Source organism: Danio rerio, chromosome 6 (assembly GCF_049306965.1).
Source record: "Danio rerio strain Tuebingen ecotype United States chromosome 6, GRCz12tu, whole genome shotgun sequence".
In the NCBI taxonomy this organism is placed as follows: domain Eukaryota; kingdom Metazoa; phylum Chordata; class Actinopteri; order Cypriniformes; family Danionidae; genus Danio; species Danio rerio.
The window spans coordinates 60,347,959-60,371,709 of NC_133181.1; the positions used below are offsets into that span (position 1 = coordinate 60,347,959).

Below are 23,751 nucleotides of genomic sequence, written 5' to 3' on the forward strand. Positions count from 1 at the left end.
ACCACTAGGGGGAACTTCAAAACTCTACAACAGTGCCCTTTACTGTTAGTTTGATATGAGGAAATTATATGCAAAGATAAAGCCCCGCCTCCTACTTAATATTCTGTTTCACTTGGAAGTACATCAACACAATGTCAAAGTTTTGACACTTTAGCCACGCCCCTTTTGCAGTTAGTTATGAGGGAATTAAGGAGGGGATTGGCTCTTTCTCCGATGACATCAGTTTGACTTATCAACCACAATATTCTTAGCCACACCCCTTTTACCGTTTGTTTGTGATGAGGAAATTATGCGCAAAAATAAAACCACGCCTCCTACTCAATATTCCATTTCACTTGGCAGTACATCAACACACTGAAATTAAGTCTCAGCAACTTCCTTTTCAGGAAGACTTTAAAATAATTAGTTGAAATGAGCATCTCGCAAAGTTCAGCTGCGTTCTGAAATGTCAGCGGCAATAACAAAAGGTCAATGTTTTGATACTTCAGCCACGCCCCTCTTCCTGTCCGAGCAAGATAATCCACTGCAAAAAAATCTTCCATCTTCAGTCTGAGCATCTGAATCTGCCTTTGGATTGGCTCATTCTCCGATGACATCAGTTTGACTCTTCAGCCACAATATTCTTAGCCACGCCCCTTTAACAGTGGCTTGCGATGAGGAAATTATGCGCAAAAATGAAGCCACGCCTCCTACTAAATATTCCATTTCCGTTCAAGTACATCAACACACTAAAAACTAAGTCTCAGCAACTTCCTTTTTTTACGCAGACTTCAAAATAATTAAAATTATTTTAAATGAGCATCTCGCAAAGTTCAGCTGCGTTTTGAAATGTCAGCGGCAATAACAAAAGGTTAATGTTTTGACACTTCAGCCACGCCCCTTTTGCTGTTAGTTTGCTATGAGGGAATTATGCGCAAAAATAAAGCCACGCCTCCTAATCAATAATCCATTTCACTTGGAAGTACATCAACACTCTGATTAATCCGAGCAAGATAATCCACTGCAAAATAATCTTCAGTCTGAGCATCTGATTCTGCCTTTGGATTGGCTCATTCTCTGATGACATCAGTTTGACTCTTCAGTCACAATATTCTTAGCCACACCCCTTTTACAGTGGTTAGCGATGAGGAAATTATGCGCAAAAATAAGGCCACACCTCCTACTCAATATTCCATTTCAGTTCAAGTACATCCACACACTGAAATTAAGTCTTGGCAACTTCCGTTTCACGCGGACTTTAAAACAATTCGTTTAAATGAGCATCTCGCAAATTTCAGCTGCGTTATAAAACATATACAAAAGGTCAATGTTGAAGCAGTCTGACTGACCTGCATTGACTCCTTCTGCTGACAGAGGGCTGTGTGTTTTGCTGAACGGGATGTTTACGGGTGTGTTCCCATTCTTGCGTCCCTCGTCATGTGGGTTTGAGCGACGGCGCCAGAAATTGAGCTCCTCTCGGTCGGACTCCTGACAGCGGCGCAGGACGCTGACCGAACGCCGCGTCTTCTCCACCATATCCACAATACTGTTGAGCACCTTCAACCAGACCACACAAAAACATCAGCACACGAGACTAATCTCACCACAGATCTCGATCCAAAAAGAATTACGGTAATAATAATGAAATAAATGTTATCAGTCGAATAAAGATGTTACTTTATTTTACTTAAAGGGTCACGAAACACCAAAACACATTTTATGAGCTGTTGACAGTGGTATATGTGTCCCACGCTGCTGAAAACACTATTAGGACACCTATATTTCACTAAAAAGTATGAATTGGTTGTTTTTGCGTTATTTCAAGCAAATTCGTACTCCCGGTTTGAAACGAATTTTTGAGCTGCGTCACGGTCATGACATAATAGCGTGTATTCCAGCGTGCAGACTGAGCGTCTGAGCCAGAGTGTGTCTTATTACGTCTTACAGTGTGCTGCATTAATGCATGAGTAAGGCTTGGTTCAAACCAATCAGCGCGCTCTATTGTGCAACTTCATTAATATTCATTACTGTCACAGTGTTTAGACGACAGAGACGCCACGTTGTGTTGGCAAAACAAGCGTGAAGTGTTGCTTTTATAGTTTGCTGCCGTTAAGTTTTGTTTTCATTTTCTCTCTGTGAGAGCTCAGCTGGAGTCACGTGTGGATTAACAGTGTACGCGACGCTCGACAACAATAACTTGCGTGTCTAAGGAGGATTATTGTTTACCTGAGAGCTGTTCTCATCTGCAAACGCTGAGATTTGGATTCGCTTGTAGTCTCCTCTTAATAAAGACGCGGCTCTAGTTGCTGGTGATTGTCCTGTCTCTACAGATTTGGTAAGTGAGCGACCAGTGCTCTTTGTTTATTCAGTTTGTTTGTATCAAACTAACTATTGCACCGAGTGTAAACATGTTAGCACCATAACCAAACTTTAACCTCGTGTAGGATTTTCACCGCATTTTGTGACCGGAATAACACACGCGGCTTTCTGACGCTACCTGCCGTGTGCATCTAAGTTTCCGGGAAATGCGGAGGGTTTTTTTTCTCTCATTCGCCGTGCGGTATCAAACATTGCATGAAAAATACACGCTTACAGCAGCTCCTCGAATCAAATATCTCGTTTGTCGCGAGGGACATGAATGAATTCCCTGAATGAAAGAGCCGAACTGCAGTTAAAGTCCACCATTTAATAATTTGCCAAATAATTCGACTACAGATGTCCATGTAAACACAGTCACTTTCTCCCGTGTTTGTGTGTGTTTTGACTCTGAAAGTCAGCGCGTGCCCAAATAGACACTCCCACACCATCCCACTTTAGTTCCTCCGACACTCCCCCCTAAACAAAGCTGGACACGCCCACTTTTCTGACTTTTTCCAAAGTAGAGGTGTGAAAACACCCTGCTGAAACAAGGGGGTTTCATGGCTCTTTAAAGATGTTAGCAGATTCTCCATAAGCGTAGACTTACATGATCCAGATGTCTCCATTCCTCAGCCCACTCTCTCTCCGTCAGTCTGTGGTCTACAGGCTCCTCTCGGTAGCCTCCGTTACTGCCTGAACACATCAGCACAAAAGTGTGTCAGAAATCTCTTTAAAGGACACATATTATGTAAGATTCTCTGCTGTGTGGTGTTTGGACATAAATGTGTGTTGGCATCCTTCTACTGATCAAATCCACCCACTCCTTATTTTCTAATCCACATTAAATCAGATGTCACGTTAAGTCGAGTCTCATTAGACACGCAGTTTAGATTTTCTAAGCAATGTGATGTCACATTGTTTAAGCCCCGCCCATTGCTAATGATTGACAGTCCTACATTAGCATAGTTTCCACCCGACTTCTGTGAGTTGTGTTTGGTTGGTAATGATCTAATAACTGAACTGTGTGTAGCTGTGAGTCATGGGCACATCTTCTTTAATAGTGTATGTGTGTGTGTATGTTTGTGTCTGTGTATGTTTGTGTGTATGTGTATGTACTTGTGTATATGTAGTAGTGAGTAGAGGGCGCTATGTGTTTGTGTATATGTATGAGTGTAAAAGTATGTATGTGTATGTGTGTGCGTGTGTGTGTTTGTGTACCAGTTAGTCAAAGGCGTTGGTTCAGTAGTATTGTATGCACATGTGTATGTGTGTGTGTGTGTGTGTGTGTGTGTGCGCGTGTATGTGTATGTGCATGTTTGTGTGTGAGCACTTCTCATTAGTAGTGTATGAATGTGTATTATAGGTGTGTGTGTGTGTGTGTGTGTGTGTGTGTGTGTGTGTGTGTATGCATGTGTGTATGTGTATGTGTATGTGTATGTATGTATATGTATATGTGCGTGTGAGTACTTCTTGGTAGTGTATGTATGTGCGCTTGTGTGTTTATGTGTGTGTGTGCAAGCGTGTGTGCGTATGTGTGCTTGTGTGTTTATGAGTGTGTATGTGTATGTATAGGTGTGTGTGCGTGTGTGTGAGTACTTCTCCTTAGTAGTGTATGTATGTGGATGTGCACATGTGTTCTTGTGTGTGCGTGTGTGTATATGAGTGTGTGCGTGTGTGTATATGAGTGTGTGTGTGTGTGTGTGTGTGTGTGTGTGTGTGTATGTATATGTGTATGTGTATGTATATGTGTTTGTGCGTGTGTGTGAGTACTTATTAGTGCATGTATGTGCGTGTGTGTGTGTGTGCGTGTGTGTATGTGTATGTATATGTGTGTGTGACTACTTCTCCTTAGTAGTGTATGTATGAGTATGTGCTTATGTCTGCTTGTGTGTTTATGTGTGTGCATGTGTGTGTATGTGTATACATGTATGGGCATGTGTGTGTGTGTATGCATGTGTGTATGTGTATGTGTATGTGTATGTGTATGTGTGTGTATGTATGTATATGTGCGTGTGAGTACTTCTTGGTAGTGTATGTATGTGCGCTTGTGTGTTTATGTGTGTGTGTTCAAGCGTGTGTGCGTATGTGTGCTTGTGTGTTTATGAGTGTGTATGTGTATGTATAGGTGTGTGTGCGTGTGTGTGAGTACTTCTCCTTAGTAGTGTATGTATGTGGATGTGCACATGTGTTCTTGTGTGTGCGTGTGTGTGTGCGTGTGTGTATATGAGTGTGTGCGTGTGTGTATATGAGTGTGTGTGTGTGTGTGTGTGTGTGTATGTATATGTGTATGTATATGTGTTTGTGCGTGTGTGTGAGTACTTAGTAGTGCATGTATGTGCGTGTGTGTGTGTGTGTGTGTATGTATATGTGTATGTATATGTATGTGTGCGTGAGTGTGAGTACTTAGTAGTGCATGTATGTGCGTGTGTGTGTGTGTGTGTATGTGTGTGTATATGTGCGTGTGTGTGAGTACTTCTCCTTAGTAGTGTATGTATGAGTATGTGCTTATGTCTGCTTGTGTGTTTATGTGTGTGCATGTGTGTGTGTGTGTATACGTATATGTATATATGTGTGTATGGGTATGTGTGTGTGTATGTGTATATGTGTGAGTACTTCTCCTTAGTAGTGTATGTATGTGCATGTGCACATGTGTGCTTGTGTGTTGATGTGTGTGTGCGTGTGTGTATGTAGATGTATACCTATATGTGTAAGTGCATGTGTGTGTGTGAGTGTATGTATGTATGTGTGTGTGTACCAGTGAGTCGCGGGCGCTCCTTCAGCTCCAGGATGCGCTGTGGTTCTCTGTACAGCTGAGCACTGCTGATGTCCTCCAGGGCATAGTGCTGCAGTGGGGGCGGAGTCGGGTGTATCTGGGCGGGGAGCTGCAACGGATGGGCGGGACTATGCCTGGGGGCGGGGCTTATGGTGCAGATTCGTTTGGCTGGAGGCTCCAGAGAGGCGGGAGGTCGATCGTGAAAACCATTCTCTTTACTCCTGGAGGAATGATACACAACGAATAAGTAAACAAGCTTTAAAACACTGCATGAAAACAGCAGGTTACTTGATAAAATGACTTTAAAGGGGGGCTATTTTGCAAATAAGAGGTTTAAACACAGTTGTGTGACAGCAGTGTGTGAATAAAAATAGTCTCTAATGGCAAACAGGAATTAGTCAAATTATTTTATAATCAGACTTAATAAAAACAGTGTGCAGAAGCACTTTGATTGACATTCTCCCTTTGTACGTGTCCTCAATGGGGGAAAGCCACGCCCACTAGTGACCATCTCATTAGCATAGAACATAAGTCTAGTTTTTGAATTTGCCTTATATATCTAAGCTTGGGTGTGTGTGTACCTGTTGGGACTGTGCCGTTTGCTGTCGCTGGGCTCGAGCAGGAGTTCGCTGGAGTCTGCTGGTGACGGGACGGTGGTGCTGAGCAGAAGATGCTCATGTTGGGACAGATACTGCGCTGGAGTCTGTTTGGCGGCCCGAGCGCAGTGCAGAAGCTCCCGCTGCAGTAAAGGCAAGTTAGCCTGTATGGAGAAACACAGACAGAGTAATCTGTTAACATAATTAATAACTTTCTAATCATAATTAATGAATCCACAACAGTTTCTCTTTGTTGTTTTTTCTTTCATTTATGATTGTGAATTGCATTATGGGATGTTGGTCTCTGCTCTGTCCACTTTTGATGTTGAAAATTTAACTCTACAGTTTAACAAAGGGAGTTTTATTAACATTTATTTCAGTAGTTTGAAATAATAACATGTAGAAGAAATAATATCTAACGAAATAAGTCTGTAAAATAGCAGAAAATGTGCTGCAGTTTATTACAAGATCTCTGTAGTGTAATATACAACACCTATCTAGAGAATACAGCACTGCAAACTATTACACATGTTCATAAAAGTCACTTTTTACAACTTTTCAAGATTAACCGTTGTTGGAAAAAAAGATCTTGCATTGCAATTTAAAAGCATAAATAAACTAAATAATATAAAAACATGAATCACAAAATACAGAAAACTGCTAATTTACGAATATACAGTTGAAACCAAAAGTTTACATACACTCTAAAAAAAGAAAATAACCATATTTTAAATGCCTGATGGTGAATCTTACCAAACGTTTAAATGATTTACACTTGCTAAATGCCAGAATAATGAGAGAATTTGTTTTTTTGAGATTTTTTTTAAATTAATTTCTAGACAGTCAAAAGTTTACACACATTTCCTTGGTATTTTTTTTTTTAGCTTTGCTTTTAAACTGTATAACTTTGGTCAGATGTTTTGGGTCTCCTTCCACAAGCTTCTCACAATAGTTTGCAGGAATTTTGGCCCATTCCTCCTGACAGAATTGGATTAACTGAGTCATATTTGTAGGCTGTCTTGCTTGCACAAGCTTTTTCAACTCTGCCCACACATTTTCTATAGGATTGATATCAGGGCTTTGTGATGGCCACTCCAGAACATTTACTCTGTTGTCCTTAAAGCACATTTGAACTCATTTGGCAGTATGTTTAGGGTCATGGTCTGTTTGGAAGACCCATTTGTGGCCAAGTTGTAATGTCCTGGCTGATGTCTTGAGATGTTGCTCCAGTATTTCTCCATCATGTTCTGTCTTCATGATGCCATCTATGCTGTGAAGTGGACCAGTCCCTCCTGCAGCAAAACAGCCCCACAACATGATGCTGCCGCCCCCATACTTCACAGTTGGGATGGTGTTGCTAGGCTTGTAATCTTTCCCCTTTGTCCTCCAAATGTAACACTGCTCATTATGGCCAAACAGTTCAATCTTAGCTCCATCAGAGCACAGGACATGTCTCCAAACATGAGTCTTTCCCCAGTGTAATTCAGCTAATGCTAATCTGGCTTTGTTGTTGATTCTGGCTTGTTGATTTTCTCATGTTGTCACACAAGGAAGCAGTGTGTTTGAGCTTTTCCTTCAACACTATTCTACAGTTGTGCCTCACATTAACTCAAATGTTGTCAATTAGCCAATCAGAAACTTCCAAAAGCTTGACATCATCATCTGAGCTTTTCCAGAAGCAGAATAATCTTATTGTGTGTAAACTTGACTTTCAAGAAGAGTTATAACAATTTCTCAACAAATATCTCTCATTATTCTGCTATTAAGCAGAGCAGAAACACATTAATAATCCTAACTCACCTAAAAGAGAACAAGTTTAGTCACATTAACATCTGACTTATTTTTAAATGGTTATGTGCCTTTCTATACAGTGTATGTAAATTTCTGCTTTCAGCTGTATGTATATATATGTATATATATGTATGTATATATATATATATATATATATATATATATATATATATATATATATATATATATATATATATATATATATATATATATATATATATATATATATATATATATATGTATATATATGTATATATGTGTATGTATATATATATATATATATATATATATATATATATATATATATATATATATATATATATGTGTGTGTATATATATATATATATAGAGTATCATTAAATCCTACAATCAGCTAAACTGCACTGTCACTAATCAAACCCACACATAAGGATGTTCCTAAGCTCTCTAAATAAATCTGCGCACCACATTTTCAGCATTTTTCCAGATAAGAGTGTAGATAGAGGTCAGAAAACTGGGTTCCTCGACAGACTCAGAGGAGCCTCGGCGCGCATGCAAACTCAAAGCAGACTCGCTCCAGGCGTCTGTTCAGCGTCTCCGCGTGTTCTGCTCAATATTACAGCTCCAGACCGCCGTTCTCACCAACATCCCAACAAAATAGACCATAAATCCTCCGTATGAAAACACTTCAGGAGGAGAAACAAGACAGACTCAGCTGTTCACTTCTTATATGTGAGTTTGATCTCTAATGTGAACGTGAAGAATAAACCATCTGGCAAACACAAGGGGAAAACACAGAAATCTGATGGAGATTACATATGTGACAGATACAAGATCATGTTTGGATTTCACAAATATAAAATATGTCATATGTATATCATATATACCAAAATATTGCAAATAATGGTCATTAAAAATTTATTTTAATCATTGGAATTACCAAAGTTTACACTTACAGTGGGATCAAAAAAATACTAGCCCTCCTGTGATTTTTTTTCTATTGAAAGCAGCTTTTACTATGGAAAGAATTTGATTGGAAAGTAAAAATTAGGTACTTTAATACTCCTTTTTAACTTAATTTCTACATATGTAATAGGATCATCTGTTGCTTTGTGTTGGAGAAAATGAGGTAAAATAGGAGATCATACCAACTCCTTTGGGACTTTTTTTGGAACTAAGACTTGGCGAAAATGTTAAAAAAGATATTAGATGTATAGAAATACCCATCGAGTTGTGTGCTTATTGTGAGCATGTAATGTAATGTTTAATAAAGAAACTATTTGTACTAAGGATATGATTACTGGTTGCAAAAACATGATAACAGTATATTGGATGGAAGAAGGTCCTTGGTGGACTTAAGAGACTTAAACGGTTAATGGAAAAAATCAGTGCATGGCTACAAATGAATAACTTTCCAAAGAGGTGGAAAGTATTACAAGATATTTACATTTAGAAGTTAATTAACCTATCACCAATGTAATTTGAGGTAACTACAATGCAACACAATGCAATTTGATGTACAAATGTGTCCTCTAAAAAGAATTTTATGATGTATTTACTTATTTATTTTACATTACACTACATTACATCATTTATTTATATTACATTACATTAGTTATTTATTTATTTATATTACATTACATTACATTACATCATTAATTAATTAATTAGTTACATTACATTACATTATTTAATAATTGATTGATTTATTTTTACATTACATTACATTACATTATTTATTAGTTAATTTATTTACATTACATTACATTATTTATTTGTATTACATTATATTGCATTATTTATTTATTTATTTATTTTACATTACATCATTTATTTGACATTATATTACATTATTTATTTACTTTATTTATTTTATATTATATTATTTACTTATTCATTTATTTTTCTTTACTTATTTTTTCACATTAAATTATATTGCAATATTTATTTATTTATTTATTTTACATTACATTTATTTATTTATTTAATTATTTTAAATCACATTAAATTTTTATTTATTTAATTATTTTACATTAATTAATTAATTTATTTTTTATTTACATTATTTATTTATTTTACATTTTTATTTATTTATTTATTTATTTTACATGACTTTATTTATTTATTTTTATTTATTTATTTGACATTACATTACGTTACTTTATTTTGTTTTTATTTACATTACTTTATTTATTTATTTATTTTATATTACATTATTTATTTATTTTACATTAAATTACATTACATTGCATTATTTATTTATTTATTTTGTGTCATGTTTTTTATTTTATTTTTCAGATTTACTTTTTTAGTCCCTCATCTGTAAGGGCTTAAATAGTTAGGGAAAGGGTTGTTCTGTATATAAAAAAATGAAAAGTATTTAAAGGTCAATATTATTAGCCTCCTAAAACATTTTATGCAATTTTTTTTTAGATTGGCTACCAAACAAACCAGTGATTTTACTCACTTTCTGAACAACACAAAGAACATTTAACCTTTTATTTTTATTTGCAGTGTGTATTGCTGTTTATGTGGGACAAAAACCTATATACATATACACTACTGACATATTCATATCATTATTGGTATTTTGAATGCTTAGAAATATATCTAGGATGAAACTGAATTATACTGGTATTAAAATGTGAGAGGGAAGCTTGAACATGAACGTGGACAGTATCTAGGATTTCCTTTGGTGATTTATGGAGCAAACTGAGACTTCCGAGAATTCCAGGCGGTCGGAAGTGTGAAACACGAATATAAACCGTTGCAGGTTTTTACGGGCCTGCTCAGCATATGGTTAACACAGTTGTCTGACATATTTGCCTGAGAATAATACGAGAATGTGAATGACAGGCGGCATATGTGAGAGCAGGAGGAGGTTAATCATGTACAGAAATGTTTGTTGTACTAGTAATAAAAACTACGGAAATTGTCATCCTCATTGCGTGGGTTTGGAAAACATTACAAAGCATCCGAGACTATTTTCTTTGGGTATCATGTTTAATCATTTACTCGTTATGATTATCAGCAGTACAACTTTAACAGTGATGCCTCATTCACAACTGAGTTGTTCTTTTGATGTGATTCTTTTTATTTGATTTGGAATTGAATCAGTCCAACCAATTCATAAATCAGCGAGGCGTGGTTTACAAATGAGTTATTCTTTTGATGTGATTCTTTTCATTTGATTTGGAATTGAATCAGTCTAACTAATTAATAAATCAGTGATGCCTCATTCACAAATGAGTTGTTCTTTTGATGTGATTCTTTTTATTTGATTTGGAATTGAATCAGTCCAACCAATTCATAAATCAGCGAGGCGTGGTTTACAAATGAGTTATTCTTTTGATGTGATTCTTTTCATTTGATTTGGAATTGAATCAGTCTAACTAATTAATAAATCAATGATGCCTCATTCACAAATGAGTTGTTCTTTTGATGTGATTCTTTTTATTTGATTTGGAATTGAATCAGTCCAACCAATTCATGAATCAGTGATGTCTAGTTCACACATGAGTTGTTCTTTTGATGTGATTCTTTTTATTTGATTTGGAATTGAATCAGTCCAACCAATTCATGAATCAGTGATGCCTGGTTTACAAATGAGTTATTCTTTTGATGTGATTCTTTTCATTTGATTTGGAATTGAATCAGTCTAACTAATTAATAAATCATTGATGCCTCATTCACAAATAAGTCATACTTTTGATGTGATTCTTTTTAACTGATTTGGAATTGAATCAGTCAAACCACTTCATGAATCAGTGAAGCCAGGTTCACAACAGATTCGTTTTATTGATGTGATTCTTTTATTTAATTTGGAATTGAATCAGTCAAATTAATTCATGAATCAGTGAAGCCTGGTTCACAACAGAGTCGTTTTATTGATGTGATTCGTTTTAACTGATTTGAAATTGAATCAGTCCAACCAATTCATGAATCAGCGAAGCCTGGTTCACAAATGAGTTGTTCTTTTGATGTGATTCTTTTTAACTGATTTGGAATTGAATCAGTCTAACTAATTAATAAATCAGTGATGCCTCATTCACAAATGAGTCATACTTTTGATGTGATTCTTTTTAACTGATTTGGAATTGAATCAGTCCAACCAATTCATGAATCAGAGATAACTGGTTCACAAATGAGTTGTTCTTTTGATGTGATTCTTTTTCTTTGATTTAGAATTGAATCAGTCCAACCAATTTATGAATCAGTGAATCTTGGTTCACAAATGAGTCATTGAATATAAACATATATTTAAAACTATAGCTAACATATTTGAACATACAATTGACGTCAGATTTAATACCCCTCCTATAACATTTTAATTCTTGTAAAAATATTTCCCAAACGTTTTAATGGAGAGAATTTTTTTCAACACAATTTTAAATATAATACTTTTAGTGAGTTATTTCTAATAACTCCTTTTATTTTATTTATTAATATTTTATTTATTAATTTATTAGGCAAGTTAATATATAAAGGTAGATTACTGCTATCTCATGGCTAGCCCCACACGGAATCTGTGCGCGCAGAATTCTGCAGATTTTAGCCCATCATTAATTCTGTTTATTTACTTGAGTAAATGTGTAAATATAAATTTATTCAGTTTTTATTCAGTAATTTATAAATTTTTATTTCATATATTAAGGTTTTAGTTATGATACTCCCAAAATAATTCTGCAGAAATCCGAAGATTTTTACCAAAATTCTCTGCAGAAATAGCAAAACACGTCCGCAGATTCCGTCTGGCCCTGCTCATGGATCAACTTCCAGCAGGCACACAACATCATAAGACGTTAACATTAGGTTAGATTTAGGTCGTGATGACAGGTGACCAAAATTCAATGTCTAACCAGCAAGCACAACGTTATTTGGACGTTCAATATTGAAGTCAAATTGCTGATATTTGGTTGATTTTAGGTTGTGTTAGATAGTCACCAAAATACAACGTCCACACAACGTCAAGGTGTAACATGATTAGACAATGATATTCGGTTGATTTTAGGTTGATTTTTAGGTTGGTTGTTGGCCATTGACAACATTTATTTATTTATTTATTTATTTCGGTTTATTTGCAAATAAAATCCAACGCCCCCACGATGTTGGGGTACAACATCAATATGACGTCATGTGCCTGCAGGGCTGTTACAATATAACATTTTCAATAATTAAAAACAAGGTCAAAAAAGGAGATCTTTGTCTGTGTTTGAGTCTTTGAGGGTTAAATATAAAAAAAAATCTAATAAAACACTTTCATGGATACCAGTATTACCAAATTCGGTATTACTTAATCAATGTTTTGGTTTAGTTTTAGTTTTCTAGTCATTTACCTTCAGAAACGGTATGACGAAGGGCCTCAGTGGGAAGTTTGTGGCTTCCTGCAGTCTGGAGTGAAACTCTTCAATGGTGACGGTGGAGTTCTGCAGGAGACAGACAGGAATCATTGGTTAAATTACTTGTTCACATATAAGCAGACTCCAGGAAACACACACACACACACACACACACACACACACACACACAGGTGAGAAACCCACCACCAGCGCCAGCACCAGGTTGCGGACGCTCTCTCCGATCTCAGGCGAGATGTCATTGCCGAACTGCTGCAGTGTGGTAAGGAAGCGCTTGAGTTTGCTGAGCTGTCGAGCGCCGCATGTGGCCGGAAGCTGCTGATTGGCCAGGGAAGAGGAGGATGATGAGGAAGGGCCGTTGCTATAGCGCTGAGGAGGAGAGGGAATGGCGTTGAGCATCGGCGGGGAATGATTGATCCCATTGGTTACTGCAGAAACAAAGAGAGAGTGAGGTCAGACACTGAGAAATTACACAATATTTGTCATTTATTTGTAATAGTATGCAAACAAAATGCATTGAAATTCAGTTTTGATTTGAACTGAAGCTTATTTGTAGAGTGCTTTTCACAATAACTATTGTTTCAAAGCAGCTTTACGAAAGTTGCATGTTATTACGAACTGTAAATAAAGGATAAATGCAGTACAGATTTTGATGCATATAAACTCGCCGGCCACTTTAGTTGGTACACCTTACTAGTACCAGGTTGGACCCCCTTTTGCCTTCAGATCTGCTTTAATCCTTCATGGCAGAGATTCAACAAGATGCTGGAAATATTCCTCAGAGATTTTGCTCCATATTGACATGATAGCATCACACAGTTGCTGCAGATTTGTCGGCTGCACATCCATGATGCCAATCTCCTGTTCCACCACATCCCAAAGCTGCTCTATTGGATTGAGCTCTGGTGACTGTGGAGACCATTTGAGTACAGTGAACTCATTGTCATGTTCAAGAAACCAGTCTGAGATGATTCACGCTTTATGACATGGCACGTTATTCTGCTGGAAGTAGCCGTCAGAAGATGGAGACACTGTGCTCATATGGGATGGACATAGTCAGCAGCAATACTCAGGTAGGCTGTGGCGTTGATGCTGAATTGGTACTAATAGACACAAAGTGTGCCAAAAAAATCTCCCCCACACCATTACACCACCACCACCAGCCTGAACCGTTGAAACAAGGCAGGATGGATCCATGTTTTCATGTTGTTGATGCCAAATTCTGACCCGACCCTCCGAATGTGTCAGCAGAAATGGAGACTCATCAGAGCAGGCAACGTTTCTCCAATCTTCTATTGTCCAGTTTTGGTGAGCCTGTGTGAATTGTAGCCTCAGTTTCCTGTTCTTAGCTGACAGGAGCGGCACCCGGTGTGGTCTTCTACTGCTGTAGCCCATCCGCCTCAAGGTTGGACGTGTTGTGTGTTCAGAGATGCTCTTCTGCAGACCTCGGTTGTAACGAGTGCTTATTTGAGTTACTGTTGCCTTCTATCAGCTGGAACCAGTCTGGCCATTCTCCTCTGATTTCTGGCATAAACAAGACATTTGCGCCCACAGATCTGCCGCTCACTGGACATTTCCTCTTTTTTTAGGCCATTCTCTGTAAACCCTATAGATGCAGTTTCTGAAATACTCAGAAAAGCCCATCTGGCACAAACTACCATGCCACGTTCAAAGTCACTTAAATTCCCTTTCTTCCCCATTCTGATGCTCAGTTTGAACTGCAGCAGATCGTCTTGATCATGTCTGCATGCATCAAGTTGCTGCCATGTGATTGGCTGATTAGAAAGTTGCGTTACCTAGCAGTTGGACAGGTGTACCTAATAAAGTGGCCAGTGACTGTACTTCATATTTTAAATTGTTAATAGCATGCAAACAAAACGCATTGTGCCACACTGAAAATGCCAGCACAGTGTTATCGCATGGCCTCATTAAATATGGATATAATCACTTTCATGATTATATTCAGAATCAAACTTCATCAAACTGGAAATAAAAAAAAAATTTAAAAAGCAACCAGGTCTATTGGACATATTGAGGACTATTGACTACTACGACAATGGTGAAAGTATTATGGTATGTTTCATCCATCTATGTGACACATAACAGTGTCAGCTACTTTATATTACATGTAAGATGCAAATCAATATTGTTTCACATAGTATATACAGTAGTACATACAGTTTAACATGCACTATTTTAATAGGAATTGCAACATTTTTATAGTTTATCTAAATACAGAACTGAAGGATTCAAGTTTATGTGAAGAACTGCAGAATTTTGTCACGTATCGTGAAGATAACCAAAGGAATCTGGCTGCAGACTTGCATATTGCAGTCTCAGCCATGCAATCCCATACACAATGCGCTATGCGCATTAAAAGCATTGTATTCTCAAGATGACAGGCATGTTTTAGATGCAAAATAGTTCAATCTTGTTCCAAAGCTATGTTTTGTTAAAAATTGCAGCATTTGGGGTGAAGATAACATGCATGTGTGTGTGTGTGTGTGTTTGTACATGTTTTTGTGACATATCAGGACACAAATCTGTATAGTGACATGGGTATGACACAGGTATTACAAAAAGAAGGTGAAATATGAGGACATTGGTGACGTCTTCATTTCTCAAAATGCTTATAAATCCTACAGAATGAGTTTAATCAGAGAGTAAAGCTGCACACAGTCTCCTGTGATGGTTGGGTTTAGGGGTGGGGTCGGGTGGGGGCAATATAATATACGGTTTGGACAGTATAAAAGGAATGGAAACCTATGTAATGTCCCCACTTTTCACAAAAACAAACGTGTGTGTGTGTGCGTGTGTGTGTGTGTGTGTGTGTGTGTTTGTACTTTGTATTCTTTAAGTCGTAGGGATCAGATGTCCCCACAAGTATAGCAATACCAGTATTTTTTTTCTACCTTACGGGGACATTTTTTTGTCCACATGAGGAAATCAGCTCAGAAATCACACAGAGTTTTGTAAAACTGCAGATTGTGTCTTGTGAGGATTGGGTTTTGGAGGTAAAGAATACACAGTCTGTACAGTAGAAACATTACAGCTAAGAGAAGTCCCCATAAAGATAGCTATACAAGTGTGTGTGTGAGTCTCACATGCAGTAGTGGAGAAGGCTGCGGGACGAGGTCCGCTGGGGTTGACGGAGGGCAGCGGTGGCATGACGGAGACGGTCGGTCTGGAATGAGTCTTTGCATCCACTGGGGAACCGGGCATGGCAGGAACCTTCTTCTCTGCACTGTCTGCAAATCAGAGCCAGACACAGAATGAGCTCAGACTGACACATCACTGATTTCCCTCTAATCACCAACGGTTCTGTTTGTGCATGTGGAGATTTCCATTAAAACCCAATCAACGTGGCAGATCGGTGGCAGCAGAACATCTCTGATCTCATTCTGTCTGACATTAAGACACTGAGGGAGGAGAGCTCACCAAAAGTTCATCATCTGCAAACTGTCCCACTTTCGTGCACACAAATTAATGGCATGTTTCAATCCTAAGGTGTAAATTACACCACACAGAATTTCAAGATGTTGACCCAACACAAACTGTTCAAGTTAAATGTATCGCTTTTACAAATTTAGGTCAATTGAACATAAAACAATCAAGTTGTCGACCCGAAAAAACTTAAGGATTGTGTTGTTTCAACTCATTTTAAATAAGTAGTTTGAACAAGCAGCAAAAAAAGTCATTTTTGTGTGTAGATTTAAAGTTGAAGGTGAAATTTTTCTTTTTTTTCAAATATTTCCCAAATGATGTTTGTTTACGGCTCAGTTGTTTTATTTCGGCTAGAATAAAAGCAGTTTTTAATTTTTCAAACACAATTTTCGGCGAGGCAGTGGCGCAGTCGCTGTCTCCTCACAGCAAGAAGGTCGTTATACAATAACTTGCTCCTCAGTGTTTGGACTCTCAGTAGCGATTATTAACCCACACTGAACTAGGGCTGTGCAATAAATCGAAAATCCGATTTCGATTTCGGCTTCTAACGATTATTAAAAAGTCATTAATCGAGATAAACGATTATTCCATTATTTACCGCCCCCTTTCCAGTTGTCCTCACTTGTTGCTCTTAAAAGCGTGAAAGACCGCATCCTTATGTGTGTGTGGCGCGTAGACAGTCAGAAGCATGCGGTCTGCGCTTGGTCTCATTCGCACACTGTGACGAGCAGAGGAGCGCACACATCTAAAGTCATCTTAACGTGAGCGCTTTAAGGGTTAAATAGGTGTTAAACGCGGTGTTTAGTGATTATTCATATTAACCCTCATTTTGTAATAAGGACCAAAAGACACGTGAAAGTGAAACCATTAAAGTAACAGCGCGCAATTCTTACTGCCGCCTTTTTAAATCATTATTAATAAAACAACGAGAAAATCCCTCAGTGGTCTTGACTGAAGACTTTTGTAGCTATAGTGTTTTTCTTACAGTGAAGATGCTTAAAGCACAGTTTGTTTCGTATTTTTTTTCTATTGTATTTATTTCTCTTTCCTTTGCAGGGTGGAAAATAACTGTATATATACAGTCGAAGTCAGAATTATTAGTCCTCCTGAATATTAGCAACCTTTTTCCCCCAATTTCTGTTTAATGGAAAGAAGATTTTTTTTCAACACATATCTAAACATAATAGTTTTAATAACTCATTTCTAATTACTGATTTATTTTATCTTTGCTATGATGACAGCACATAATATTAGACTAGATATTTTTTTAATACAAGCATTCAAATTCAAAGTGTGATTGAAGCGACTACGACTTCTGCATTACAATTCTATTGTGATGATTTGAATGACATAAATAAAGGAAACTGAACTGTAATTAGGCAGTTCATTGTATAACAGTAGTTTCATCTGCAGACAATCAAAAATATATATTGCCTAAGGGGGCTAATAATATTGACCTTAAAAGAGGTTTCAAAATATTTAAATCTGCTTTTATTCTAGCCAAAACAAAACAAATAACCCTTTCTCCAGAAGAAAAAAAAAATATTGGAGGAAATACTGTTAAAATTCCTTGTTCTGTTAAACATAATTTGGGAAATATTCCTTTAAAAAAATTATTCTCAGGAGAGCTAATAATGTTGACTACAACTAATAATCGTTTTGAATAATTGTGATTACAATTATGACCAAAATAATCGTGATTATGATTTTTCCCAAAATCGAGCAGCCCTACACTGAACTGAACTAAACTGAACTGAACTTACAGTTTTTCTTGTTTGCTTTGACCTGGTTAAAGAAACTAGGTTCCTCTTCATTTTCATTATCACTATCCTAGCAGAGCAGAGGACCGGTCTTGCAAATGTGTAAAGCCTTTCTCATTGGGTTGACACATTTTCCCCACCATTTTTCCAAACAGTTAACACAGATGTCATTCAAGCAGTCCAAACTCCATTGTTTTAGTTTTGGTAACCAAACAGAATCCATCTATTCCTAACTATTAAAAACTACCAACATCAGTATGAAATCACTGAAGCACCGGTTTGACACTCCTTCACACAAATCTTCAATTAGCCATCATTCTGCAAACCTTATATAAACGATGGAAGGTCTGTGTTGTTCTGTGCCAGCATTGATGGAGGAGGTCAATATGGCTATGTCCTATACTCCCAATAGATTTGACTGTATATTAGTTTACATGTGTTTTCTCTAATATTTACAGTATTTTATTACTTTTATCTGTTTTTTTTATATACAGTATTTCAGTTTTCAGCCACAGTTTGAAAAATGTCATGAATTCAATATATATTCAATCAAAGCACATCTTATTCTTGATCCAATTCTTTACAAAAAGGCGAATTTGACAGCCCAAATAGAGACAACAAATGACATTGGCTATAAGCTACAATGGCAAGCAATGGTGGTGCATTGGTGCATATTTTGTTGTCCATTGTGTAATGATTAGCTGAAAGAGCTCATATACTTGTTTGCAAGTTGTGTAGTTTGAAGGTAAAACTAGCTTTTGTTGCATATGTTAAATGTTTTGACACGATATGAGCCTTTTGCAAGCAAAATGTGTCATTTTGACCATGAGTGCCGCTGTTTAGGCCTGTGTGTTAACTGTTCTGAAAATGTGGAGTTTCAGTTGACAACTGCATCCAAGCAATCGAGAAAAACTGTACACACTGAGAACTGAACTACACTGTTTCAATTCACTGTAATCTTCTATGTGAAGCTGCTTTGAGACAATTTACATTGTAAAAGCGCTATAGAAATAAAGGTGAATTGAATTGAATATTCCACATAAACTGACAGAGCATAGCTATTGTGTGTGTGTGTGTGTGTGTGTGTGTGTGTGTGTGTGTGTGTGTGTGTGTGTGTGTGTGTGTGTGTGTGTGTGTGTGTGTGTGTGTGTGTGTGTTGCATTGATATGCATCAGATATGCAGGTGATGTTTGAAGCTTGACAATCCAATTGAGTCCAAACCTCAAAAAGCATCCAGACTTCAGCCTCAACCCCTCACGCCCCGAACTAAAGCCCGCCGTCTCTTTTTTGCTGCACACCAGATGTTTTCTGCCCTTGTTTAAGAACCGTGGAGTCGCGACAGCTGAAGTGCAAATGAAGCAGGTTTTGTCCTGAGGAAAGAATGGCTGATCATTGAGCCTGCTTAAGAATGGAGAATCAGGCCATTTCACGCTTGCTAACTAGGCTCCACAAAAGCCGTCAAGGGCTAAACGCATACTTTCTGCCTGTGAATGGACCACCAGGCCCAAAAGTCGTAGATCAGAGGCACTATTGTTCTAAAAGAGCCGTGAGAGAAGCTATTGGCCTCATTTTCGAGTATATCAGACCGCTGAAAATGCTTTTACAAAAGCGGCTAATAGACCCACACAGATCGAGTTGTCAAAGGTCATGAAACGCTTCTTACCAGACGACTTTTCATAGACGGACGGAGCTTCTCTCGGTGAAAAGCGTGTTTTGTTTAATGTTTATTCATGGGAAACTAATGCAGTGAATGTGTTTCTTCAGGAGGGATTACGCCGTATCGTTTTTAAATAGGCCTCTTCACTTAACAATGAAAAGTAAGGCGGCTTTTAATAAGATTGTTATAGCCATCCATTTGTGCAATCATTTCAGTTGCAAAGTCGGAGCAGACATAGTTTAGAGAAACCTTTCCAGAAATTCTTCTGAAATGTTGTCACGTTGGAGCGACACGGTGGCGCAGTGGGTAGCACAATCGCCTCAAAGCAAGAAGGTCGCTGGTTTGAGCCTCGGCTGGGGCATTTCTGTGTGGAGTTTGCATGTTCTCCCCGTGTTTGCGTGGGTTTCCTCCGGGTGCTCCGGCTTCCCCCACAAGGGCACCATGTGCTATAGGTGAATTGGGTAAGCTAAAATTAGTGTAGTGTTTGTATGCTGGATGTGCTGGATAAGTTGGTGGTTCATTCCGCTGTGGCGATCCCTGATTAGTAAAGGAACCAAGCCAAAAAGAAAATGAGTGAACGAATGTTGTCACATTTTATATGCTGCTGCTCTGATTATTTGTGTCTGTATTTAAGTAAATATAAATAACTACTAAGTGATTTCAGCTGCTGTCTGGGCTTTCCATGTCTTTCAACACCTCCTTTTCTTCATGTGTTCAATATTTTTTTTTGTTTATGATTTGTTTAACATTTTTCTATTTTACAAACATATCAAACAACCCTTATAGACATAATAATAGAAAACATATATATTAATACAAATAACATATTGATAAAAAAGAAAGTAAATTAATTAATTAATTAATTAATAAAACAAGGAAGATAACAATAAAATAAAACCAAATTATACAAATAATGCGAGGCAGATGTCTACATTTATACAATAATCTCAAATGTTACATTTCGAGAAATGAACGATTAGAAACTGATGTATTATTATGGTCAAAAGCTGAGGTGATCAGTCTAGAGCCAGCTGTAGAGTTTTAACATAGGAAGAAAGGGCATCCAAAATTTTGGCAAATGTTCTTTTAGGTCTTTAAAGGGAATATCTAATCTTCTCTAGTTTTATAAAATGCAAAACATCTTTCAGTCACCGTATATGCAAGGGTGGCTGAGGGTTCTTCCAGTATAATAAAATGACACGCCTAGCAAGCAGAGTAAGAAAGGCCACAAAGTTTAAAAGGTAAGTGGGTAATGCATAATTATCCAGCGTCACGCCAAACAGGCAAATAATGGGTGATGGTGCTATATCTATAGAAGTAACGGCTGAAAGAGACTGAAATACTGAACCCCAAAATGAGGAAAGAGCTGGGCATGTCTGTGTTCAATATTTTTAATTAAGGCATTTGCCCCAACCCTCTCCAGTATTCTGACTTTCTTCTCAGATGGGATAATCAGTGAAAATGCCAACAATGGAAAGATATTTCAGCTGCTGTCTGGGCTTTCCATGTCTTTCAACACCTCCTTTTCTTCATGTGTTCAATATTTTCAGTTAAGGCATTTGCCCCAACTCTCTCCATTATTCTCACTTTCTTCTCAGATGGGATATTTAGTGAAAATGCCAACAATGGAAAGAGATTTCAGCTGCTGTCTGGGCTTTCCATGTTTTTCAACACCTTCTTTTCTTCATGTGTTCAATATTTTCAGTTAAGGCATTTGCCCCAAGCCTCTCCATTATTCTCACTTTCTTCTCAGATAGGATATTTAGTGAAAATGCCAACAATGGAAAGAGATTTCAGCTGCTGTCTGGGCTTTCCATGTTTTTCAACACCTTCTTTTCTTCATGTGTTCAATATTTTCAGTTAAGGCATTTGCCCCAAGCCTCTCCATTATTCTCATTTTCTTCTCAGATGGGATAATTAGGGAAAATGCCAACAATGGAAAGAGATTTAAGCTGCTGTCTGGGCTTTCCATGTCTTTCAACACCTCCCTTTCTTCATGTGTTCAATACTTCTGTCATTTCACTTTATTACACATAAATTTATTTCGAAACTGTTTAGTTTTATTTTCTCTGTATGTATGCATTACTTTGGGTATTAAAGACGTCGCCAAAATCTTAAGTAAACAGCACTGTTAGGAATACATTGGCAACGTGACGGTGACATGTTCAATACTTAGTTTACTAAATGTATAAATGAATAGGTTTCATCAATGGCTTGGAATTAATAGGAAAAACAGCATATTTTAATTAAAAAATATTTTTACCATATCTTTTACGCAGTGGATGCCCTTCCAGCTGCAACCCAACACTAGGAAACACCCATACACACTGTTTCGCACACACACACTGTTCAATTCCTCTATAGTGCATGTGTTTGGACTGTGGGGGAAACCGGAGCACCCAGAGGAAACCCACGCGAAGATAGGGAGAACTTGCAGCCGGGACTCAAACCAGTGACCTCCTTGCTGTGAGGCCACAGTGCTAAGCCACTGTGTCGCTTTAATTGCAACAAATAATGTATAATATTGCAATCATATTTTTCCCAGTATTGTACAGCCCAATTATACTGAATTCTACAGATCAAGACTTCATTTATAGACTGCATTCTCATGTAGGTTTATTTGTGAGACTCAAACAGCATCCTCATCTTCAGCCACGAACAGAAAGCTCTGCAGTCACAGGTGTGACACACTTTTGCACACACACTCACACACACAGACACAAATCTTGTGCTTTCGTGAGCACACCTGAGCCCCACTCCCAGGCTCTTAATGCCTGACTGAAAAATCATGTGGCATCTTTTTTGTTCTTCTTCCATCTACACCTGTTTCCTTCCTAGGAGGCAGGAAGTAAAAAGATTGTGAGAAACAGGAAGCCGAGCCATTTGGGTTTGCGCCACACCATAGGATGTACACAATCCCTCCCATATCCACCGTCTGTTAGCAGAGATTATCATCAGACCTGTGGAGAACTACAGCTCACTAACACTAGCCGGATACACTTTCACCAGCCAAGAGAATCTCAGACAGTATCGATTAAAGCACGGTTTATACAGGGTCAGATGATCGAATCAATGTTCTCATAAAGGATTAGAGATTAATTCATAAGCCAGGCTAATCAGTCAGCAAATATTGAGTTTCCAATGTTGCTGATAGAAATGACAAATCCAATTTTTGATTAAATATTGAGAATAATTATGGAAATTATTATGGAAATAAACATATTAGACGGGCAACATTTAAGATGCTACACAAACCATTATAAATTTGCATGTAGTTATTTGATGGATTATTATTATAATTTTATCTTATTATTTTTTATTACTATTTCTTTCAATAGAAATTATTCTTAGTTATTGTTGTTGTTATTATTATTATTATTATTATTATTATTAATTATTATTATTATTGTTATTATTAATTATTATTATGATTATTAATATTTATTATTGTTATTGCTGTTAATAATTATTATTGATATTATTGTTGTTATTATTTATTATTATTATTAATTATTATTATTATTAATTATTATTGTTGTTGTTTATTATTGTTATTATTGTTGTTATTTATTGTTATTAATATTATGATTATTTATTATTATTAATTATTATTGTTGTTATTGATTATTGTTATTATTATTAATAATAATAATTATTATTAATTATTGCTGTTGTTATTATTCTTTATGGTTATTATTATTATTATTTATAATTATTCATTATTCTTATTATTTATTATTATAATTGTTGTTATTAATTATTATTGTTATTATTATTATTAATATTGTTATTAATTATCATTGTTGGTATTATTAATTATTATTATTGCTGTTCTTAATTATTATAACAATTAATAATAATGTTAATTAATAATAATAATTAATAACAACAACGACAATAATAATTTGTATTATTAATAAGAATAATTAATAATACAATTATTATTGTCGTTATTAATTATTAATATTAATTAATATTATTTTTTAATTATTATTGTTATTCTAATTATTATCAATTATTATCGTTGTTGATATTAATTATTATTGTTATTATTATA

At 36.6% G+C, this 23,751-nt stretch overlaps 1 protein-coding gene across 2 annotated transcripts in view; it reads right to left on the reverse strand.

The window, feature by feature from the left end:
• Window positions 1-23,751, reverse strand: part of cbfa2t2 (CBFA2/RUNX1 partner transcriptional co-repressor 2) — a 103,930-nt gene that overhangs the window by 8,659 nt on the left and 71,520 nt on the right. For both annotated transcript variants that reach the window (NM_001365483.2, XM_073953345.1), the window contains 7 exon segments: window positions 1,329-1,536; window positions 2,945-3,030; window positions 5,093-5,331; window positions 5,692-5,870; window positions 12,813-12,902; window positions 13,020-13,261; window positions 15,938-16,081. In NM_001365483.2, the coding sequence (NP_001352412.2) occupies window positions 1,329-1,536; window positions 2,945-3,030; window positions 5,093-5,331; window positions 5,692-5,870; window positions 12,813-12,902; window positions 13,020-13,261; window positions 15,938-16,081 (1,188 nt within the window).